The 20,407-nt window shown below is 42.1% G+C and overlaps 1 protein-coding gene across 4 annotated transcripts in view; it reads right to left on the bottom strand.

The window, feature by feature from the left end:
* Nucleotides 1–1,835: 1,835 nt before the first annotated feature.
* Nucleotides 1,836–20,407, bottom strand: part of MAPRE2 (microtubule associated protein RP/EB family member 2) — a 95,165-nt gene continuing 76,593 nt past the window's right edge. For all 4 annotated transcript variants that reach the window (XM_080340455.1, XM_080340454.1, XM_080340456.1 and 1 more), the window contains 3 exons: nucleotides 15,451–15,590; nucleotides 10,283–10,441; nucleotides 1,836–4,531 (listed from right to left, as the gene is read on the bottom strand). In XM_080340455.1, coding sequence (XP_080196581.1) covers nucleotides 4,460–4,531; nucleotides 10,283–10,441; nucleotides 15,451–15,590 — 371 coding nt within the window. In that variant the 3' untranslated portion in view covers nucleotides 1,836–4,459. The remainder of the gene's footprint in view (nucleotides 4,532–10,282; nucleotides 10,442–15,450; nucleotides 15,591–20,407) is intronic.

Below are 20,407 nucleotides of genomic sequence, written 5' to 3' on the forward strand. Positions count from 1 at the left end.
GTTGAGCATTTGCTCAATGACATGCCCAAAGACACGTCTCCTCCCTAGTCATATAAAAAGAGCACCTTTCTTATGAGTAGAGACTCAGAGACCTGGGCCTGTTCAGCCTGGAGAAGGCTGAGGGGATCTCATCAATGTTTATAAATATCTCAAGGAGGGGGTGTCAAGAGGATGGGACCAGACTCCTTTCAGTGGTGCCCAGTGGCAGGATATAGGGCAACGGGCACAGACTGAAGCACAGGAGGTTCCATTTTAATATGGAGAGAAAACTACTTTGAGAGTGCCAGAGCACTGGAACAGGCTGCCCAGAGAGGCTGTGGAGTCTCCCTCTCTGGAGACATTCAATCCCACTTGGACACATTCCTGTGTGATCTGCTCTGGTGAACCTGCTTTAGCAGGTGGGTTGGACTAGATGATCTCCAGGGGTCCCTTCCAAGCCTAGTCTAACCATTCTGGAAACTAGCACTGCTCTCTCAGGTTTGAGTGTCTGGGTTGGAAATGGGCTTCTCTGGTCCCGGCTTCATCCTTCCACCTCTACAAAAAAACCTGCCCTATCCAGGGCTGGGCAGTGGCTCTGGCTCAGCCTCAGCCCTCCTTGGAGCAGCAGGGCAACCCAGGCTGACCTCTCTGTGGTGGCACACAAACAGGTACCTTCAGCCCCTGGCAGAAAGTGGTCCTGATCCAAGGCTCAAAGCCCTGGAGAATTAGCAAGAAACTACTGCAGCAACACTGGTCATGCTGCAAAAGATCAGAATTACAAGGACATTTCTCCCTTTTCTTCCTAAATACAAGTATTTTAGTGTAAAATCATAGAATAGTTTGGGTTGGAAGGGACCTTCAAAGGCCATCTAGTCCAACCCCCTGCAATGAGCAGGGACATCTTCAACTAGATCAGGTTGCTCAAAGCCCCATCCAGCCTGGCCTGGAATGTCTCCAGGGATGGGGCATCTCCCACCTCTCTGGGCAACCTGTGCCAGTGTTTCACCACCCTCATTGTGAAAAAGTTCTTCCTCATGTCTAGCCTCAATCTCCCCTCTTCTAGCTTAAAACCATCACCCCTTGTCCTATTGCAGCAGGCCCTGCTGAAAAGTCTGTCCCCATCTTTCTTATAGGCCCCTTTTAAGTACTTAAGGGCCATGGTAAGGTCTCCTTGGAGAATGTAGGTGGCCTTTAGGTATTGCACTGAAGATTCAATCCTGAATACTTGGCCATTCCACTGGGAGCTTCAGAGCCCTTGCACAGTACTCTCTTCACCTTCTGTCTGCCATGAGTTTTGCTTTTGCTGTATCAAAACTGAGATACAACAAGAGATGTAGTACTCTGAAACCAGAAAGCATTTACCATAAAGAAGAATGCTCTGGTTTTACGCGGACACATACATGCATTTGCTTTTTTGAGTTGTAGAAGGTGATGCCGTTGCCCAACTCTTGGGGAAACAGATACTAGCTACACACATAGAATAACTTTTCCTAAAAGTAGCTGCCTCTTTTCTTCCCGCTCCCAGATGCAGTCACTAGTGAAACAAAAATATGTACTTAAACCATTAAAGTATTATTTTAGAATATTTTGAATACTCTCTAGAGCTAGACAGATTTTAACATACATTTTTTTATTAAATATGTAAAAAGATAAACGCAAGTCAAGTTATTCACATATTCAGACAAAATCTACTCTACCATGCGACAATTTGTGGATAATGTAAAAGGACTGATACATCTGAATAAGACTTTTTGTATCTATTATGTCATTACTTATCTATTTATAATTAACAATACATATGTTTACATTCCTTTCAGTTTACATTTAATATATAACCAAAGCTTTATGGTGTGCTATTTAGTAAAAGTAATTACAAATGCATATTAAAACCATAATGGGTTACTCACGGAGGGTGAGAAGGACAACTCTTTCTCCTTTCAGAGCATCATTCTCCCTTCAGCACAGCCAAATTTCTAGTGCCCAAGAGGTACCTGAGTGCCCCAGCTCGCTGCATCCATCGCTTCCCCCTTGATACAAGTGGTGAGAGGGCTGTGGTCCTCAGACCAGAAATAGGATAGAAGGAATTTTCAGGAAATTAAGTTCAGCTCTTTTAATTCTTTTTTATATGTGCTTCAAAGACAGAAAAAGAGAGAGGCACAACAGCCTGGCTATGAACTCTCTGGGGAGCTCTGCAACCCAACCATTTGCACCTTTAGAACAACATTTTCTCTTCAAGTTCTCTCCATGCATCCACAGAAGGATGAACTGCAGTAAGCAGAGACTGGTGCTGAATAAATCACATTGATAGCCTGATCCCAAACTCCTTGCCCCATCAGAAATCCCATGCAGGTTAAAGGACATTCTGGAGACTGGAAAAAATTAGTAACTGCTCTTCAGTTCCACAGTATTATGAAGAACTACCGTTTATTACAATGACAATTGTAATAAGTACATATGTTCTAATAAACACAAATACAATGAAAATGACAATTCCCCCATTTGTGGCGATTCTCAGAAATACTCATTTCGGGATATACACATTTTTGTAAATCAGACCTTATTTGTAACCAATTGAAATGGGGAACTGCTGGCCTGCAGGCTGCAGCACTTGTACTTCATCATCAGGTGAGAAGTGAGGTCAATGCTGGAGGCAGGGATGGAAAAGCTGCAGCCACAGGGTCCAGAAACTCTTCTGCTGAGCAGGGGGAGTGATCAAGGAACCGGAAATACCTGTTCTAATGCTTAACAGTATTTTATGTATTGTCTGTGGTGCAACAAAACAGCAGGGATCTCACATTTAACTAAGAGCCACTTAGCTGCAAAAGATTGATCAGGAACAGAAAACTGCATGTGTGTGTGTGTGTGTGTGTGGTGGGTGTGGGTGTGCTGGGGGGCTAATTAATTGACAACCTTTCCATGGGCACGCAGAAGCTGAGAACTTATGCTTTAGGAGCCCATGAAGGTCTAACATGATTTATCTGTTCAATAGGCTTTTGAGCTTTGCAGGGACTGTCGGTTGAGATGGGACTTGCACGTACCTGCTAAATCAACATAACAATCCAGAATTAAGAAAATCAAGTGAGAGACCAGGAATACCAAGCATTAAATATTCAGAGAGACTACAATGCACAGTTTTACAAGAAAAATAAGGAATGCTTTACACACTTCAAGATACCTCTGTTTATAAAATACCATCATTTAGAACAGGGCGATGGGACCACGCTGGAAGGGAACGCTCTCACTGCAGACATCTCCAGGTTCTGCACCGTGCTGGCCTCGCCGGAGGAAGGGCAGCCAAGCGCAGAACCGCCTCTGTGCCCCTCGGTCACCTGGTCCCCATCCCGTGTGTGCTCTGTCTCCAGAAGGACTCCTCGCTGCCTCTCTGCGCTTCGGAAGCAGCCTCACCACCCACCAGGTGGTCATCACCCACTTACAGGGATTTTGGGGGTTTTCAGGGCTAGCACTGTTGCTGGTTTTTCCTCATGCTTTGCACTAGTGGAAATTTTTCGTCTTCCATATCTGTATGGCTGGGGCAGCAGAGGGGAAGGATGGAGAAAAGCTGGCCTAGTTTGTCCTCTTCTGCGGGGTGGGAAGCCATCAGAGATCATGTCCTGCAGCTACACGCATGTCAAGGAGATTTCTCTCCTCCATCAGCACTGAGCTCTGCGGGGGCAGAGCTGCAGCTGGAGCCTGGGACTGGATTCCTCAGGAAGGAAGAAAAGCTGGGAAATGTCTGTTGACTAGTCAGGAAACTGGGAGGGTTTTCAAAAAACCTAAACGGATGTCTGTTCCTCCAGAAATAAGCCAAAAAACATACCATGCAGCTTTCTAACAAACTTTCTAACACAGGGGTTTAAATCTCTCCTAGCGAAACAGATGCTCTGCCTTCCATTTTGTGAAGGCAGGAAAGGAATAAACGTGAGCAACATGACCATTTTCCTCCACAACACACCTCATTGTTATGGCTTGAGTATGACTTCCACCATATCCCTTTATTCCAATTGTTTGACTGAATTTATGCCCCGAGGCAGATGTACTAAAAAACGCGAAAGCACCACAAAGTGAGAGACACAGCTAGTGGTATGGTACTTCTTGCCACACAAAATGCCAATATAAATATGTTAGAACAAGTTACAAGTGTATCATACTTAAGACGAAAAAGAAAAAAAAAATAAATATATATATATATTTTTAAAGAGCAGAACAAATCTCAAGCAGCCAAGTGGTGAAGTTGCAGTGATGTACAGTAGGTGATGTAGCCCTACAACCTCTTGGGAAGATACACTGAAAGAAGACGTCTGCAAATGCATCTTGGCAAAGTATGGGTACAGAATGCAGTGGTTGGCTGGCACTCACTATGGTACAGAAATGTTAATGGCAGACTGGGAGTGAACTGATTTCAAGTTTGAGGCCACACATGTTCTGTTCTCCAGAAGAAAGTTCTCACACAAAACGAAAATTGTCAGAGACGCTGGGTGAGTCAGTACTCCTCCTGCTGCTGGGGCTGTTCGTGGACTTGCTCTTCACCTTCATGCTCTTCTGTGTGGCCCTCCTGTGGGGAGAAAGACCCCAAAACATCCTTCAGCTGAAAGCATTTCTCACCTCATCTTGCCTTCCCACAGAGCTCGCCATAGCCTAAAGCTTAACTTCAGTTTTTCATGCACATAGGTACAAAATGAGTTGTAACCTGAGAAAAGCAGCATCTTGTAACATTACAATAAGATATATTTACTCTGCTTTTAATCAATGCACATGCAGTACTGATACTTCTGCATAAAAAGTGTCAGTTTACAACACAGCTGAGTATTAATTGTTCTGGTAAGTGAACATTTTCAATAGCTAGACAGCAAGTTGCTCAACAGTTAGATACTGTATCATAGCACCCTGATGTCCTCCCACTTTCAGTTTTTCCAAGGATTTATGAACCTGTCTGCTGTAGTTTCCACTCTAGATTTAGATCACTAAATGGACACGACACTTTTGCTATCACCTGCTTTAAAAATTAAACTCAGCCTCTTTTTTGAGGTCATATATACTACTTTCCTAAAATAATATGCCAATGCTAGACCAGAATTCAAAGGTTACCAAAACAGGGATTTTTAGCGGTATCTAGAAAGTATAACCAGAGACTTGCAAAAACATTCTCTTTGAAAAAAACAAACAATTGAGCTCAGTATTCACCAATTTACAGAGTGACTGTTAAAAGCACTAATTACTTATAAACACTTCCTAAACTTTTGCAAACTATTATTATGCACAGTAATTTCCAGAGCTGTCTCTCTGAATATACATTGCCATTGCGAGAAGAATCCCTGACCAAAAGGAAGGCTGGACCCTCACTGCAGGTGACACCAGCTTCAAACAATTTAGAGACAACAGACCCAGTATTTTGAGTTGGCCTGGATGTAACAGAGCTCAAAAAGGCTGGCTGACTCTTAGGGCTTTAACTTCTGGATTCCCATTAAGCGCAGCTGCATTTACAGCTTTTCTCTTGAGTGTTTTTCAGTTTTCCGGAGCACAGCTCACCGAGAAGATCCTGCACATCTCTCTGCCCTGCATTAGTAGTGCAGGGTGGGGGGAAATGGACTAGATCATCTTTCGAGGCCCCTTCCAATCCCTAACATTCTGTGATTCTGCTCCGCTATAGGCAGCTCTCTGAAGGAAAACACGTTTCCAAGAGACCGAGCTGCCATTCAAAACGCAACATCACTGATGCGTAGATACCTCCGCAGAACTCGCCCGGCTCCAGGCAATTTTTGTTAGAAGCAAGCAGCTTGAACAACAAACTTTAACAAATGGATACTGCCAGCTTCGCAAATTTGAGGCAAAAATTAAAAGGGAGGCTATAATTTGAGTTTTCCCAGAATAATACTTCAGAGCAGTTTATGCAATAGGAAAATTCCCTTCTGGTAACAAAATATTCATATTTCTAAAGGGCACAAAAGGGAGAATAAGGTTCCTAATGTTTACTGATGCATTGGAAACAATTAGGTGTTTACCACATACAGAAAGAGCCAAATGCCAATCAAAAGCGAGCTCTTTAACATTCCGGTGCTATTTTCATGCAGCAGCCACACATGTCAGTCAGGACAGCTGCAGTTTAGCACCTTCTGGCCCCTTGGGGTGAACAATGCCTTTATTGCATAGAGCAGGTACACCACATCAAAACAGCTTTTTGCATAGTATCTAAAAATCACAACTTCTGTGATGGGCCGCAAGGGTGCAAGACTTGCAGAGAAAATGGGTTTCACGGAGACAAGTTGACAGATGTGAGAACATGACCCTGCCTTAAGGGGTGAGAACGCTGAAGCTTGTTTAGCCCCAGTGAGCTGTATTCCCTTAACCACATCTACCTGACCCTCCTTATGTGTTGAGGTGACCTGCTCTGGAATGCAACCATTCCACAGGCTCTATGTATGCAGCATTTATGAGAGACACCTATTAGAAAGCCCACTCGTGCAGATTTTATAGGTCACGTACATGCTGTCCTCTCATGCATATAATAGGAAAAGCCTCAACCACAGGGAGTGGCTTGGGAACATAATTTCAGCTCTGAAGAAGAGTGGTGGCTTCCTCTTGTCAGGCTTACCTTTGATGGAAATGGCAAATCTGATGTGACTACCTCAGAACTTGTTTTGAGACTTGGACACGTGCTTCTCAGTATGTACAGCTTGTATAAATACATGAAATGGGAAAGACAGGAGTCACTGTGCCCAATTACCTTGGGACTGTGGAATTTCCTTGAATAGCATCCCCTAATAAGGAAAGTAGTGCAAGATCTATTTAGAGTATTTATTTCTGGCTTGGATCACACAACCATGGTCATCTCTGTCTCCCACAATGAGAGGTGCTATCTTTCGACCCTTTGATCCACCTGCATCAAACTATTCAGGTGTGTTTGTAGAATGAAGAGCTAGACTTTAAGAAAACCACCTGGTGGGGGGCTCCAAAAGCAGCAGCAGATGCGGTAGCTGCTAGAGGAGAAAGATAAAAACCCAACTGCATTTTGAGCAGTTGCTTTGGAAACTTGAGCTGAGCAACGGCCAGATCAAACAGCAGCAAAGCACCCAACCTCTGCATGAACTCAAGCAGAACAGCCTAGGTAGGACAGCAAAAGCTTTCCTACATTTTTGCTTTATGCCGAGACCCACATGGCTCCAGATTTCATAACTCAACACAAAGCCTTTTCTGGTTGATCATTCTGAAGCTCTCCTAGCATAAGACCATATGACCAAATGCTTGACATACTCTTGAGGTCTCATTGCTGTCTACAGCAGTCATAGCATCAGCACCAGAGGCCACTTCTCTCCATCTCCCAAACATATCCTTTTTTAACACCGTTCTCTGCCAACTTTGATGTTTTTGATGAAGAAGTAGGATTACAAATAAGCAATTTGTGATTAAAAATTACAAAGGATTACAGACTGATCAGCCAAATGTTAAATGCACTAGCAGACGCAACATCCCTCTTGCATAAGCAGAGGCATAATGATGAGATTTAAAACAGAACCATAACAGTGGAGAGGAAAAGGGAGCCTCCAAAACTATGGAACCCAAATGGATTGCAATTGTGCTGTAAAACTCAAAAATCAAGACAAAAAATTGTAATAATAACAAAAAAATTGTAATAATAACAAAAAAAAATCAGTCTTAAAAATTTAGCCTTTATTGAATTAAACAAAACAGAAGTTTATTGAGTGACATGTTAAAACTACACTATGACTTGGAATTCTGAAAAAACAAACAACACTCTACCATGACATGAACTTGATAAAAATCTCTTCAATGCAAAACTACAATAATCAAACCTCTGCAGAATGTTTTTCATGGGGACGGAACTCCATACTTGCATTCTGAATCATTCTACACAGAATTCACCTGACAGTCTACAATGTCCATGGGGGACCTGTGAGCTACTGGGAGATGTGATGACAAAGTGCTGTCCAGATTTGTTTGTTTGTTTGTTTGTTTGTTTTCTTTTGGGAGGATTTAATTAAGTGTAACAGAAAACTAAGTATAAATGGAAAATTGTCCCCTCTGAATAAGAGCAGTTGGTATGAAAAATAGGACACAATCTCTCTGCCATGTGGAATACAGTAGATGCCTGTCAAATTACAGCTAGGAAGAGTTTGAGATTGCTGTCTCAAAGTTAATGGAAGTACGAACTGAAAAGAAATTTCAGTCATGATACTGAAGCACAAGGCTTTGGTCAGGAGTTACTTTTGCAGCTTATGTGAGCTGCATTACCCCATATTCTCTTCCTGAAGAAAAGCCTCATGGCCACAGTATCATCCTGAATTTTTTTTCCCACTTGGTCTCTGTATGCTTGAGACACCCTGAAACAGAGACTAAAATAAAAAATCTAAGCTGGATTTACACTGAACTCATTAGCAAGAAACAAGGAATACCGGTGTTGCACCTGTGATTTGGGAATTGAGGCTATTTCACATCTGAGTATTGGGAAAGCCAAACTGCTGTCACCAAGGGATTAACTCGCAAAATGCTGCAAGGTATTGCATTGAACTTGGGAGAAATTCATTACAGAGAGAAAAAACAGAAGTGAAGGGCAAAGCAGGGCAATGAGACAGCAAGTCTGAAAACCAAAAGTAGGCGGGATCTGCATCAGCAAGGGAACCACAGTCTGGTTTAGTGCTAAAGCATTGGGGTCTTTCCTCAGCAAATAAAGTCCATCTGCCAAAAAGCATGAGGAATGGCCACTATATTATTTTCTGGGGAAGAAGTGCTCTCCTGCTGAAGTTACATCCCTGCCCTCCAACTGCAAACATGTTTCAGATCAAGGCACAGTTGTCGTATGTAGCTCATGAGCAGGCATGGATGATGCTTTCAACAGAGAGAGGCTTGGAAGGAGGAAGCAGATAAAACACTGGGATGTGGGCTTAAGTAGAACATTTTGTAATGTGTTCTGCCAGCAAGGAAAACTGCAGGAAGAAAAGCAACACATTCCTTGTCGGGGAATCATTTGCTATTTAAGCCAACAGGCGGACAGATGTGGTAGGGGTATGGGGAGAAAAGGGATTTTTCTGGCTTTGCCTTATAAATAAATCACTGTTCCTGAATCCAGAAGACATTTTCTCTGACCGCTATATATCTGTAATTCTTTTAGCCTGTTATCACATGCCTGGCAAATTTGTCTTATTGTTTATTCCTGTGAAAACAACGTTTTTCCTCCTCCTTTTCCTCTCTAGCACTCACCCTGCACCACTGAACAAATCCTCTTTCCCCTGTCACTTCTCATCTGAGCAGTGGCCCCTGTCAGCAGCAAGCTCGTGTCCCTCTCACACCCAACTTTCATTTATGCTCTACTAGTCCTTTTTAGAAAAGCATGTGAATTAGTAGTTGCTTTGGCACTACTTTTGCTGTAAAATTTCAAGTCTTACTGCTGCAACAGCTTTCTGGGACAGCTACAAGAGCCTATGGTACCCCAGTGGTGCCGAGAGATTAAGTTGATGCTTATGCACTCTAGAGCCAAAGCCATTGTCTGCTGGAGCCTGAAGGGTCAATCGCTAGCACAGTGCACACAGAGATTTAGTTAGCACAAATGGGAGTAGTTCAGCTAAATCTCCACTGAATCATTATCCCTGAACATATCTGAGGAATTTAACCAGCACCCTTTGCAGCTTCTTGCTTTGTTCAGCGCCTACAGTGCTAAGTCTAAGATGCAATGACATTCTTGCTTAATCTTGCAGACAATGCATTTCCGAAATTTTGGTAATAGAGGATTATTTGGTTTGCGCAAGGAAGAATTTTGCCTATAGCAACAGGATAAAAAAATGCTAAAGAGCATTATTTCTGCAGATATAATTATGTATTTGGCAAACTGCACCACACATATTACAACACTGCCACATGGGCTAGAGAAGGGTCACAGCTGTAGACATTGAATAGCACCTCTGTCAGAATTTCTGTGAATTTCAGCATGTTAACATGAAGACTTTATGCAGAAAGGCAGAAGATGAAAAAAACCAAAACTGAGGCCCAGAACCATATGAAATTAATTTAAAATTGTGACACACAGCCTTTCAGCCTTCAGATCAACTTAGCAAACCTAGAATACAAGATTTACACCAAAGTGGCAAAAAGCAACCAGCCTCCTGAATCCCTTTCCCAAGCTGATGAAAGTCTGTTGTTTGCAAATGTAAACTTCCTTTATGGTGGAGGAGGCATGGAAATCCTAGCTGCTACAGTTCTCCCTAAATATAGAACATCACTCAATGCTGTGCTAATAAATTTTTATGAAATTAAGCTGTTTTGTCTAAATAAAAGACATAAAGCTTGAACTTACGTGTTCTTCTGAAGCATACAGGACTTCCATTAGCCGATTGACAAGGTCATTATTCTCTCCTCCGTGTTCTTGGCAGAGTAGTTCAATCTCCCTTAATTTGCCGAAGTAGAAATCCCTTTCCTTCTCCACGCCTTCAAGTGCAAGTTTTAATGAATGTACCTGCATATAAAGGAAGATGTGATACATCAGTTGTGAGGGGCACTACCAATGAAACAAGTCAGTCTTGAATTATGCTTGCTAAGCAATCTTCAATGTATATTCAACTTTATAAAATGAAACAAACTTGTGTTTTGTTTTGTTTTGTTTTTCCTGAAGTGCTAGATTGAACCTTACACAACAGAGAATAGTAAATCAGGCTCCTGCATTATGCCTCTTGGATACATCTTAACCTTGATCCTTAAAGGTCAGTTTTCTCAGTGCTCTTTTATAATGAAACCCAAAGAAGCATTTCAGGAATCAAGGCTACTTAAGACTTGTCTCCTAACAAAGCTGCCAGAAGAAATGGTAATTAATGAAACTTTCATCTTAGTACTTGCATTCTTCTGCCTGGATTAATGTGCAGTTGTTGGGAAACCTACAATAGCTCCTTGCCTAAAAATACGCAAATCTAGAAGAAAAGCTCAAATGGAAACCCCACCTGGAGTTCTATATCCAGCTCTGGAGTTCTCAGCACAGGAAAGACATGGACCTGTTGGAGAGGGGCCAGAGGAGGCTACAAAAATGATCATGGGATACCTCTCCTATAGGAGAGCTGGGGTTGTTCAGCCTGGAGAAGAGAAGGCTCTGGGGAGACTTTATTGTGGCCTTTCAGTACTTAAAAGGAGCCTGTAAGAAAGATGGGGACAGACTCTTCCAGCAGGGCCTGTTGTGATAGGACAAGGGGTAATGGTTTTAAACTAAAAGAGGGGAGATTCAGGCTAGATTCAAGGAAGACATTTTTTACACTGAGGGTGGTGAAACACTGGCATAGGTTGCCCAGAGAGGTGGTAGATGCCCCATCCCTGGAGACATTCCAGGCCAGGCTGGATGGGGCTCTGAGCAACCTGATCTAGTTGCAGATGTCCCAGCCCACTGCAGGGCGGGGTGGGACTAGATGACCTTTGAAGGTCCCTTCCAACTCAAACCGTTCTATGATTTCATGAAACAGTCTAGTCAGGAAATTAAAAGGTCCTCTAGTTGCAAATGTGAGCACTCCTGTGTTGTTTTTTCATCTCTCCTCTTTCCTGCCTCCCCACTTGCCATGATGTTAAAGGCCTGTGTTTTGTTGCTCTGATGGCACGACTGCCTGCACCATGGACTTTCTGCTCTGATTGACGTACTGTTTCTATCAACAAATTCTCTCAAATGCCAACCATCTTTCTCTTTTCAGCCTTGTTCACAAGAGTCTTCAAGCTATACTATCAGTCTCAATGTCACCACTAGGACTGCTACAATTTATGGGCAACATAGCTATTAATGACTGGGCTTCATATAAATCATTACAGATATTGCAATATATTTTTATACATACATATATTATATATACACACCACATATATATTAAAAACCACAATTTTGTGGGAGCATAACACATAAATTGCTGTCCATTGGGGTATACAGAATCAGGATAACACGTGTAAGTGGCTCTCAAATTCAGAGGACAGTAGTGTAACAACCAACAGAAATAACGAGAGATGAAGCTGTTACAGTGAATGCACTGACCCCAATCACATCCAGATTACAGCTAAATTAGCATCCACATTTTTAAGGCCTGCAATTATATGAAGGATTTTCTAAATAAAACACGCTAAATAAATTAAATTGCATCAGACTGTATTTCAGTGAACTGACACAATTTAATAGAAAGTTCTGTGTTGCCAGTTCTACTGCAAGCTAATTTATTTCCTCCACTGGTACAGATACCAGCAGAGTTCAGACAACGCTTTGACAGCCCACTAAATCCCATCAGTTCATTTTTCCCTAACTGCTGAGCTAGCGATGGTTTTTTTGACCTTTGATTGCACTCTCAGAGGTGTCAGACAGCAGAACTGACCTGTCAGCATCTCATTCACGTACCAACCCATTGCTGACCAGCTGCCTAAGCATGACACCCAAGTCTTCCCTTCACAGTTTGAATCTATGATTGATACAATGACTGGTCACCTTAAAATCAACTATTTATTCATGAAAATAGGTATAGTGACAGGGAACAAGAGTTTATAATATTTTAGTCTATAGATGAAGACCTCACATTTAAGACGTGTCTCCTGGATCTGCAGCAGCATATTCCTTGAGAGCAACATCTGCATCCAGACAGAACAAGAACGTAACTCCTTCCAGATCTCTTGCTCTGCGCTTGCTAGAGCTTGGGAAAACAATGAACTTCAGCTGAAACACTGGCAGCTAATAGCTCAGGCTGTCTCCCCTTCTAAACCTACTTACTATGAAGGCATTCTTCTGCTTTCATTCTATACATTCATTCTGTTTTAAGAAATAGAATCATTAAACCATGCATATATGCACACAGTCCACTATTAATAACTACACTATAAACACTGTTATAACCAAACCAAATATGCTTTTCTTCAGTTACATATCAGCTACTTGTCTATGACACATTAATTTGTTTTTCTTCAGGTAATTAACACATCCACATACTACTTTTTCCTTCTGTTTACATGCCAAAAGGCTAATCCTCTATGAGGATGTGAGCTCCAAGCTCTGTTTCTGGACCATGAGTACCCCACTGCAATCCAGTCAATGGGTGCAAAGGCAACAGGTCCTACTAACTGGTCTTTTCTCTGATGGTCCTTATTGGTAGTATGAATACTCACAGGACCACAGAGCCAGGTTGGACATTAAGCACAAATTGTAGACACACAGCCCAGATGGTGCTGTTTTCAGAAACTGTGTTTACTAGTGTACAGTTAATGGTTCCTGGGACCATTCACCATATGTAAAGGTCCCTTCCCCGTATGTAATGGTCCATGGTCTGTGTTTGCTTAACTGCACTCGGACTCCTTGGGAGAGCACTAGAGCTGGCACAGACCAAAGCCACAGCAGGGACCACTTCAGCATTTTAATGCTATGGGTAATCAAGTTCCAATGCACAGACACATTCCTTGGAAGTGTTCAATTTACTAGCACAGACCACAGTAATAGCTAAGACCATTTTAAGATAAACTTTAATATTGTTGGGAGCTGTTAAACTAGCAAAAGTTACGGATGGCTTACGATTATTGCAAATAGCTCATTAAGCAAAGTTGAGGTCAAATATAGTGTATGGACTAGCCCCAGTACTTAAATTTTTCCACTACAAATTGCATGGAAGTTCAGATTTTTCAGTCTCCCCCAGCTGCCACCCATGAAAGGGCTGAAAAAAAATCTGTTACAGCTACAGGAATTTGATGTCCACAGACACCATTGAACATTTCTTACTCACAATCGAGACAGCAAATGGGTAAAAGTGGCTGCTGCCCTCACCTCCCTGGTTGCTGGAGAGTGGTAAGAAATGGGCAATTTGGCTCTTCCAGCATGTTCAGACTGGGAGGCAGAAAAACTTGGCTCAGAGCTGCTTGCAGCATAGCTTTTTTGGCTTGTGTTAGATGCCCAGGGTGCACAAGTAACCATTAGTGGCAAATGAAACACCAAATGTTGCCAGCATTAAAAAAACCAAACAAACAAAAAAAAGGCACCTTCCAGACCATTCTAGACAGAAGAGGTCTCTTAAAACTAGCTATTAAAACATCAACTTTCCAAATCCTCAAAATTTCCCCTCTTTGGTAATGGGGGAAAGAATCAGTTTTCCCTCAGGGTTATTTGTATATAAAGCTTTTCACACATGGAAAGTGCTAGGAATACATTAGCAGCAGATGTGATAGGGGCTGCCTGTTTTAGTAAAGATCAAATATTTTTATGTTGTTCAGATCCCAACCAACTCTTCCTGCTGAAGCAAACGCATTCTGACTTCCGAGTTCAAATGTAACAGTTTAAAGTTGCATTAAGCTGATGTTCTAACTCCACTCTTACACTGATTAAAAAAAAAGAATAAAAAAAAAATATACATCCATTCTTTGTGCAACATTTAAAAACTTCTCTGTCACAGCAACAATCCAAACCCATTTGGAAGACTGGTGGACCCTGTTGTGCTCTCTGTTGCTCAGAATTTAACACTGAATCTGCAGTACGTCGTGTTTGGGATGTGGCTACCCATCCACCACCTCAAGTACTTAACAGTAACCAAGAATTTACAAATACAAGAAACCAAGAATACAAACAGTGCCTCAACAAATGGAAATCTTTGTTGTTCAGGTCAATGACAGTCTGAAATCGAAAAGCCCTTAATTGGGGAAAATCATACTTGATCCAGAATAACAACTTTTTCCTGAAGGTAGGCTCAGGCTCTACAATAGGAGCTTTTTCCTTTCCATTTTCCCTCATCCAGGACAAATAGAGGAACCACCTGTCATTTATACTAGTGACATTTACACCATTCTGACAGCACAGTCTTGAGCCAGATGCAGATACTTATTCATGTCCAGTGCAGACACTCTTGCATGTCCAGGAATGACAAAGGGGTGTAAAGCTCCATAGCATTAATGAAAGTTAAGCTCTTACATTTCTAACATTAAAGAAATTCTGAAATTTTATTCATTATATTGTGGAAAATTATTTATAACTAAGTATTCGCAAAAATGTAGATCACATTTTTAAATTAAAAAGGCATATTACCTTCTTAACGCCTTCCTTCCAGAAAGCAGAGTGCAATGAGCTACTCTCAATCAGCTGCAAATCTCTAACACCTTGGTATTACAAACAGGCTTGTTTTCTCCATGACACATCAAAATGATTTATTTCTAATTTGTAATACAGAAGAGCGAAGGCAATATTGGGACTTTTCTTATCCAAGTGAAATAAAAGATACATTTTAAAATCTGATAAAAATCATCATACTTTGGCAAGACTTACCTGTCACTCCTAAGATCACTTTTTAAAAATACTGGCAAGCACCAGCCATACTGTCAGATGTTATTTTTGACAATAAATCACTTTTTACTTCCCAGTTGAGCTATTTCAATCTTTTGTCCCTTCATAATTCTGGAGAGCATCATTCAACAGAGAGCATTATTAGATTTCATGCCTGTCTGTGACAATGAATGCATCTAATTTTATGCCTAAAGCAAATTTACCTGTTCACTGAGCTGTATGACTTGAGTTTCCAAATCTTTATCTGATTTGGATGCTGAGCTGCTTGGTGCAGCTTTTTTTGCTGAAGATGGGCGAGAAGGTGTTGATCCTGGTTTAGAAGCTGGACTGGATTTAGCAGCACCTGAAAAATACAATAAATAATAATAAAGACTTGTCTCCATGTTAAATACATTTCTATTAACCTGGTACTGAAATAAAAGAATTAATTTTACACATAGCCATTCTCTCTTACTTCAAGGTGACACTGAGGAAATTCCAGTGCTGCTATACCTTGAGGAAGGAAAAAACACATTTCCTAGCAGTTTTTACTTTGAGTTTACTACAGAGAGTGAAGGAATTCTGGAACTAAAATAAACAAACATCAGACTAAGAGTATAAATTTCGCTTAGCTGTCAGCAGCTTTCAGCTTAAAGAAAACATGCTGTTAGCAGACTATTCCCCCAGCCCAATATTTAGTGTACGTAGCTATCTTCAATGCCCCTGGAGAAAAGACAGACTTGAAAAACTCAGCTAAACTGTGCCTTCCTCATTGTCAAACATAAACCATCCCTGAGACAAGGGCATTGAGATTCAGACAGAGCACGTAGAACTGAATCCGCCAGTGAACACACAGTTGCCATAGTGACCAGGAGATGAGTTTTGATCTGCTTAGGTTTTGCTATTTGTTTTTAATTACTTGCTCTGCAAATCTGCCGGAATATGGAGCAACGTCTTTACCAGCAAAAATGGCAGGTAACAAGTGTGCCCAGGTACTCTTTTTGACAATGCTAGTGGCATGCAAATGCCCAAGCAGAGGGACATTTATTTGCAAAGGTTTGCAGCGTCTTCACAGCAGCCCCACAGCCAGCTCCTCATAGCTTGCTCTGCCTCTCCATCTTTCCTCTCCTTGTCAGCTCTTTTGATTTAGTCGCTTGGCCTCGGTATACCAGGGCCCAGCTCACAGCCATCCACCCTACCTGGGCTCCCACAAGCACTGTGCTCTGTCTCGCAGCCTTTTCCTTGTTCTCTCCAACTCAGAATAAATTTTAGATGCAGCAGACATACATCTGGTGCAAAAATTGCTTGGGTTGAGAAGAGAGAACAGAAACTCAGTCCTCTCTCCAACCTATTTCATTTGATTTATTAAGCAGTCACGTGAACGAGAAGTCCAGCTCTGCAGCACCCATGTTTATTGCTGCTTCTTATGAAGAGCAAAATACAGTTGTCTGGACACACTCGTGGGGCTCCACGGCCATTCTCCTCCATCAAATGCTATCAGCTCTGAAGCCTGGGACACACAAAGTGTGGGAGAAAACCTGAATCCAGCAAACACCCAGCTCCCAGTGAGCTCTGAGATTGCAATTCACCAATTCTGCAGGGATATGCCGGAGCTTTCTGAGCAGTCACCTTCCACCCCACACCTCCCCAGCTGCTCCTCCAATATCACTATTTGGTTTATAGCACACTATAAATTGTTTTAAATTATCATTTCCACAACATATCCTCACTGTCAGAAAACACTTCAATAAGGCAATTCACTGTAAACCTGATATTTTACAAAGGTCTTACTAAGAAGAAATCACAAGAGGGCAAGGAAAGGCAGGAGGGGGAGAACAACAACTTGTCAGCTGTCCCTATGAACAAACTGTGGAGTTCACATGGTCTCACTAACCTAGAACTGGGTAGAGTGGTCCCCTGGAGGAGCTGAAAAGCAATGGGAGAGGAGCAACGGGTTATTTAATCAAGCTAGCTTAGGCTTTTCTTATTTAGTCTCAGGCCCCCCTCTGTAACAAGCATCTCCTCCTGCCTCTAGGGATAACTCTGTCTTAACCGGGTCACCTAATGCCAACAGAACATAAATAAACAACTGGATAATTCAGTTGACTTGTGCAAACATTTCTGTGCAAGATGTTCAACCCTCCTTCTCTATGCTCCTTAAAATGAGATGGATTAATTTTTTTTTTCTTTTTTTAGAAATTGGTGACTCCACTCCAGTAACTTCTGTGTTTAAATCCTTATGATTACATACACAAACTCACCTCTAGTAGATTTCAGACAATACACAGACTCACTGAAGTGGGAAAAATGCAATGTTGTGTATACCCCTGAAATTAAACTTCTTTTCACCTCATTCTTAGATCAGCAAAGAATAAATAATTTGTGGGAAAATATTAAAAAATGCCAAGATCTTTTGCCGCTATTTCTTTCTTTAGGCAATTTCATAAACTTTAGCACCCTGCCTTCATTATGCATTGTCCACGTTCGGTCCACATTTTGACTAACTAAAAATCAGCTGCTTAAGAGGGGGATTGTTAAAATGCTCTTGAAGCCAAGAAAATAATTTTCATTTGGATTAGTAGATAAATAGAAGAAAAGTGGTGTTAAAAAATTCAAGATAAACCCAAATGAAATAATCTCTTTGCCTATAGCAGTGCCTGAAGTTATTTAATGAATACTTGTATCACATGCAACTGCAAAAGTTACCCATGCAAAATTTAAAATAAGATAAACCAAGGTATCAATGTTTATTTCTTATTGTGTAGTACACCTGCAAGAAGCAGTTCAGGATATCAGCTGAAAATTAAATGCTATAAAACCAGCTATGGACCTTCAGATATGAAACCCTGGCTGGTCGATGCAGCTTCCTCCTGTACCAACCACCCTTCTTCTACTTGAAGGCAGCACTGGACTCTCTCTAGGCAGCAAGGCCTTCCACACAAGCTCAGCAGAAGCTGTTGAGCTTCTCCAGGGCAGCATCCCCTTCCCAGTCAGCTCTTTCTCCTAGGAGGTGATGGTGCAAGACCTTATTGCTGTCTACAATTACCTGAAAGGAGGTTGTGGCCTGGAGGCTGTTGGTCTCTTCTCCCAAGAAGCAAGTGACAGGACAAGAGGAAATGGCCTCAAATTGTGCCAGGGGAGGTTCTGATCGGATATTAGGAAAAAAACATTCACCTAAAGGGTTGTCAGGCATTGGAACAGGCTGCCCAGGGAAGTGGTGGAGTCACCATCTCTGGAGGGGTTTAAAAGACATATAGATGAGGCTTTTAGGGACGTGTTTTAGTACCAGTGTTAGAATAACATGTGGACTTGATGATCTTGAGGGTCTCTTCCAACCAAAATGATTCTATGGTTCTATAACCTAAGCAAGGCACATGGTGCAGCCACAGCTTTTTGCTCCCTTTCAACCTCACAGCCCTACAAAGCGAGCTAGTGCTTTGTAGATCAGGGTTCTGATCACAGAAAGCCAAATCATTAAGTACACACTTCTTTTTAACCTGCAGAGGGAGTTAAGGGCAGAGCAAGCACAACCATTTAATCCCCAGGTATTCTCTCTAATTTGCAGTCGAGGTGCCCTCCCAGAGCGTGCTGAGCGCACTCACATCGCCATCGGCAGACAGAGAGGGCTGGAAAGCGCCAATTCACCGCATTATCATCTGCCCTCCTTTGAAAACAACAAAGCCTTTTGAAATTCTTCATAAAAGTGTTCCTGAGCTTTATAAAGTCCAGACAAACCAAAAAGAAATTGACTTCTGCTCCACTGCTCTGGATCAGTTCTTAAATGAACACAATATTCTAATTTTAGCAATGCAGATAAAAACCAGCTAAATAACCTGAGTGTTTCAGACGGTATCAGAGACAGCTGGATAGAACTTAATTGCAACAGAGAATGCCTAGGGATTTCTAATTTAAAATTTCCTGAAGGAAAAAAAAGCTTTACTGAACATTTATTCTGAAACATCAGTTTTAGAATTAGCTCAGAGGTAAGCTTCCCATTCAAACAGAATCTTAATTTCATAAAAGAATTAAAAGATGATGGTTGGCAGAGTTGTGAAAGCACTTGAGATAACCAGTTATCTAAACAGAGACGAAAGATCTTGGTAGACTTAATGACTTTGCCACTGAGCACCACAATGGCTTTACAGTCAATTAGTGCAAGTGGGGAATAGCTCCTAGTGCATTGCTCAGAGTGGCTATATATTCTAAGCAGTTTAAATTCTGTCCAACATAATATCTTCTATGAAAAAACTTATATATAATGCACATACATCTTCCGATAGAAAACATCTGATAACCAGCTCTTTTCACTGACAACTGAGAGAACTGCATGGTAGTCAGTTCCATACATATTGCCCATTACCGATCCCTTTTCAAGCCTACTGCTCATGTTCCAAAAGAAGTTCCTCTGGAGAGGAACAGTCCATGACCCAGTCCGTGCAGGTGGCCAACAGTCTGGAAAGCAGCACAGCAGAAAAGGGCTTGGGCATCCAGGTGGACACCAAGCTGAGCACGAGCCAGCAACACATGCTGACAGCAAGGAATGCCAACAGCCTCTTGGGCTGCTCGGGGAAGAGAGTTGCCAGGAGTTTGAGGGACGTGATCCTCCGCCTTTACTCAGCACTGAGGTGAGGCACATCTGGAGCGCTAGGTCCAGTTCTGGGCTCCCCAGTGTAAGCAAGCCAGGAACATGCTGGAGAGAGGCCAACAAAGGGCCACAAAGATGAATAAGGGACTGGAGCACCTCACATATGATGGAAGACTGAGAGAGCTGGGACTGTTCAGCGTGATGAGATGAGAAGGGCCACCGGGGATCTTATCCATACCCGATGGGAGGTTGCAAAGAAGACAGAGCCAGGCGCTTTTCAGTGGTGCCCAGTCCAAGGACGAGAGGCAGCAGGCACACACTGAAATGCAAGAAATTCCATTTAAACAGAAGAAAAAAAATCTTCTCCAGGCAACTTGTTCCAGTATTTGATTACCCTCACAGCGAGGCTGGCAGGGTCTCCATCCTTGGAGATACTCAAAACCTGACTGGACATGGTGCTGGGCAACTCTAGGTGACTCTGGTTTGAGCAGAGGGATTGGACTGGCTGCCCTCAGAGATGCCTTCCCACCTCCACTGATCTGTGAGAACTTCCATTACAGCATGCTCGGATTTTAGGACAATACAGAGTCCAACTG

This window comes from Nesoenas mayeri, assembly GCF_963082525.1.
Source record: "Nesoenas mayeri genome assembly, chromosome: 2".
In the NCBI taxonomy this organism is placed as follows: Eukaryota; Metazoa; Chordata; class Aves; order Columbiformes; family Columbidae; genus Nesoenas; species Nesoenas mayeri.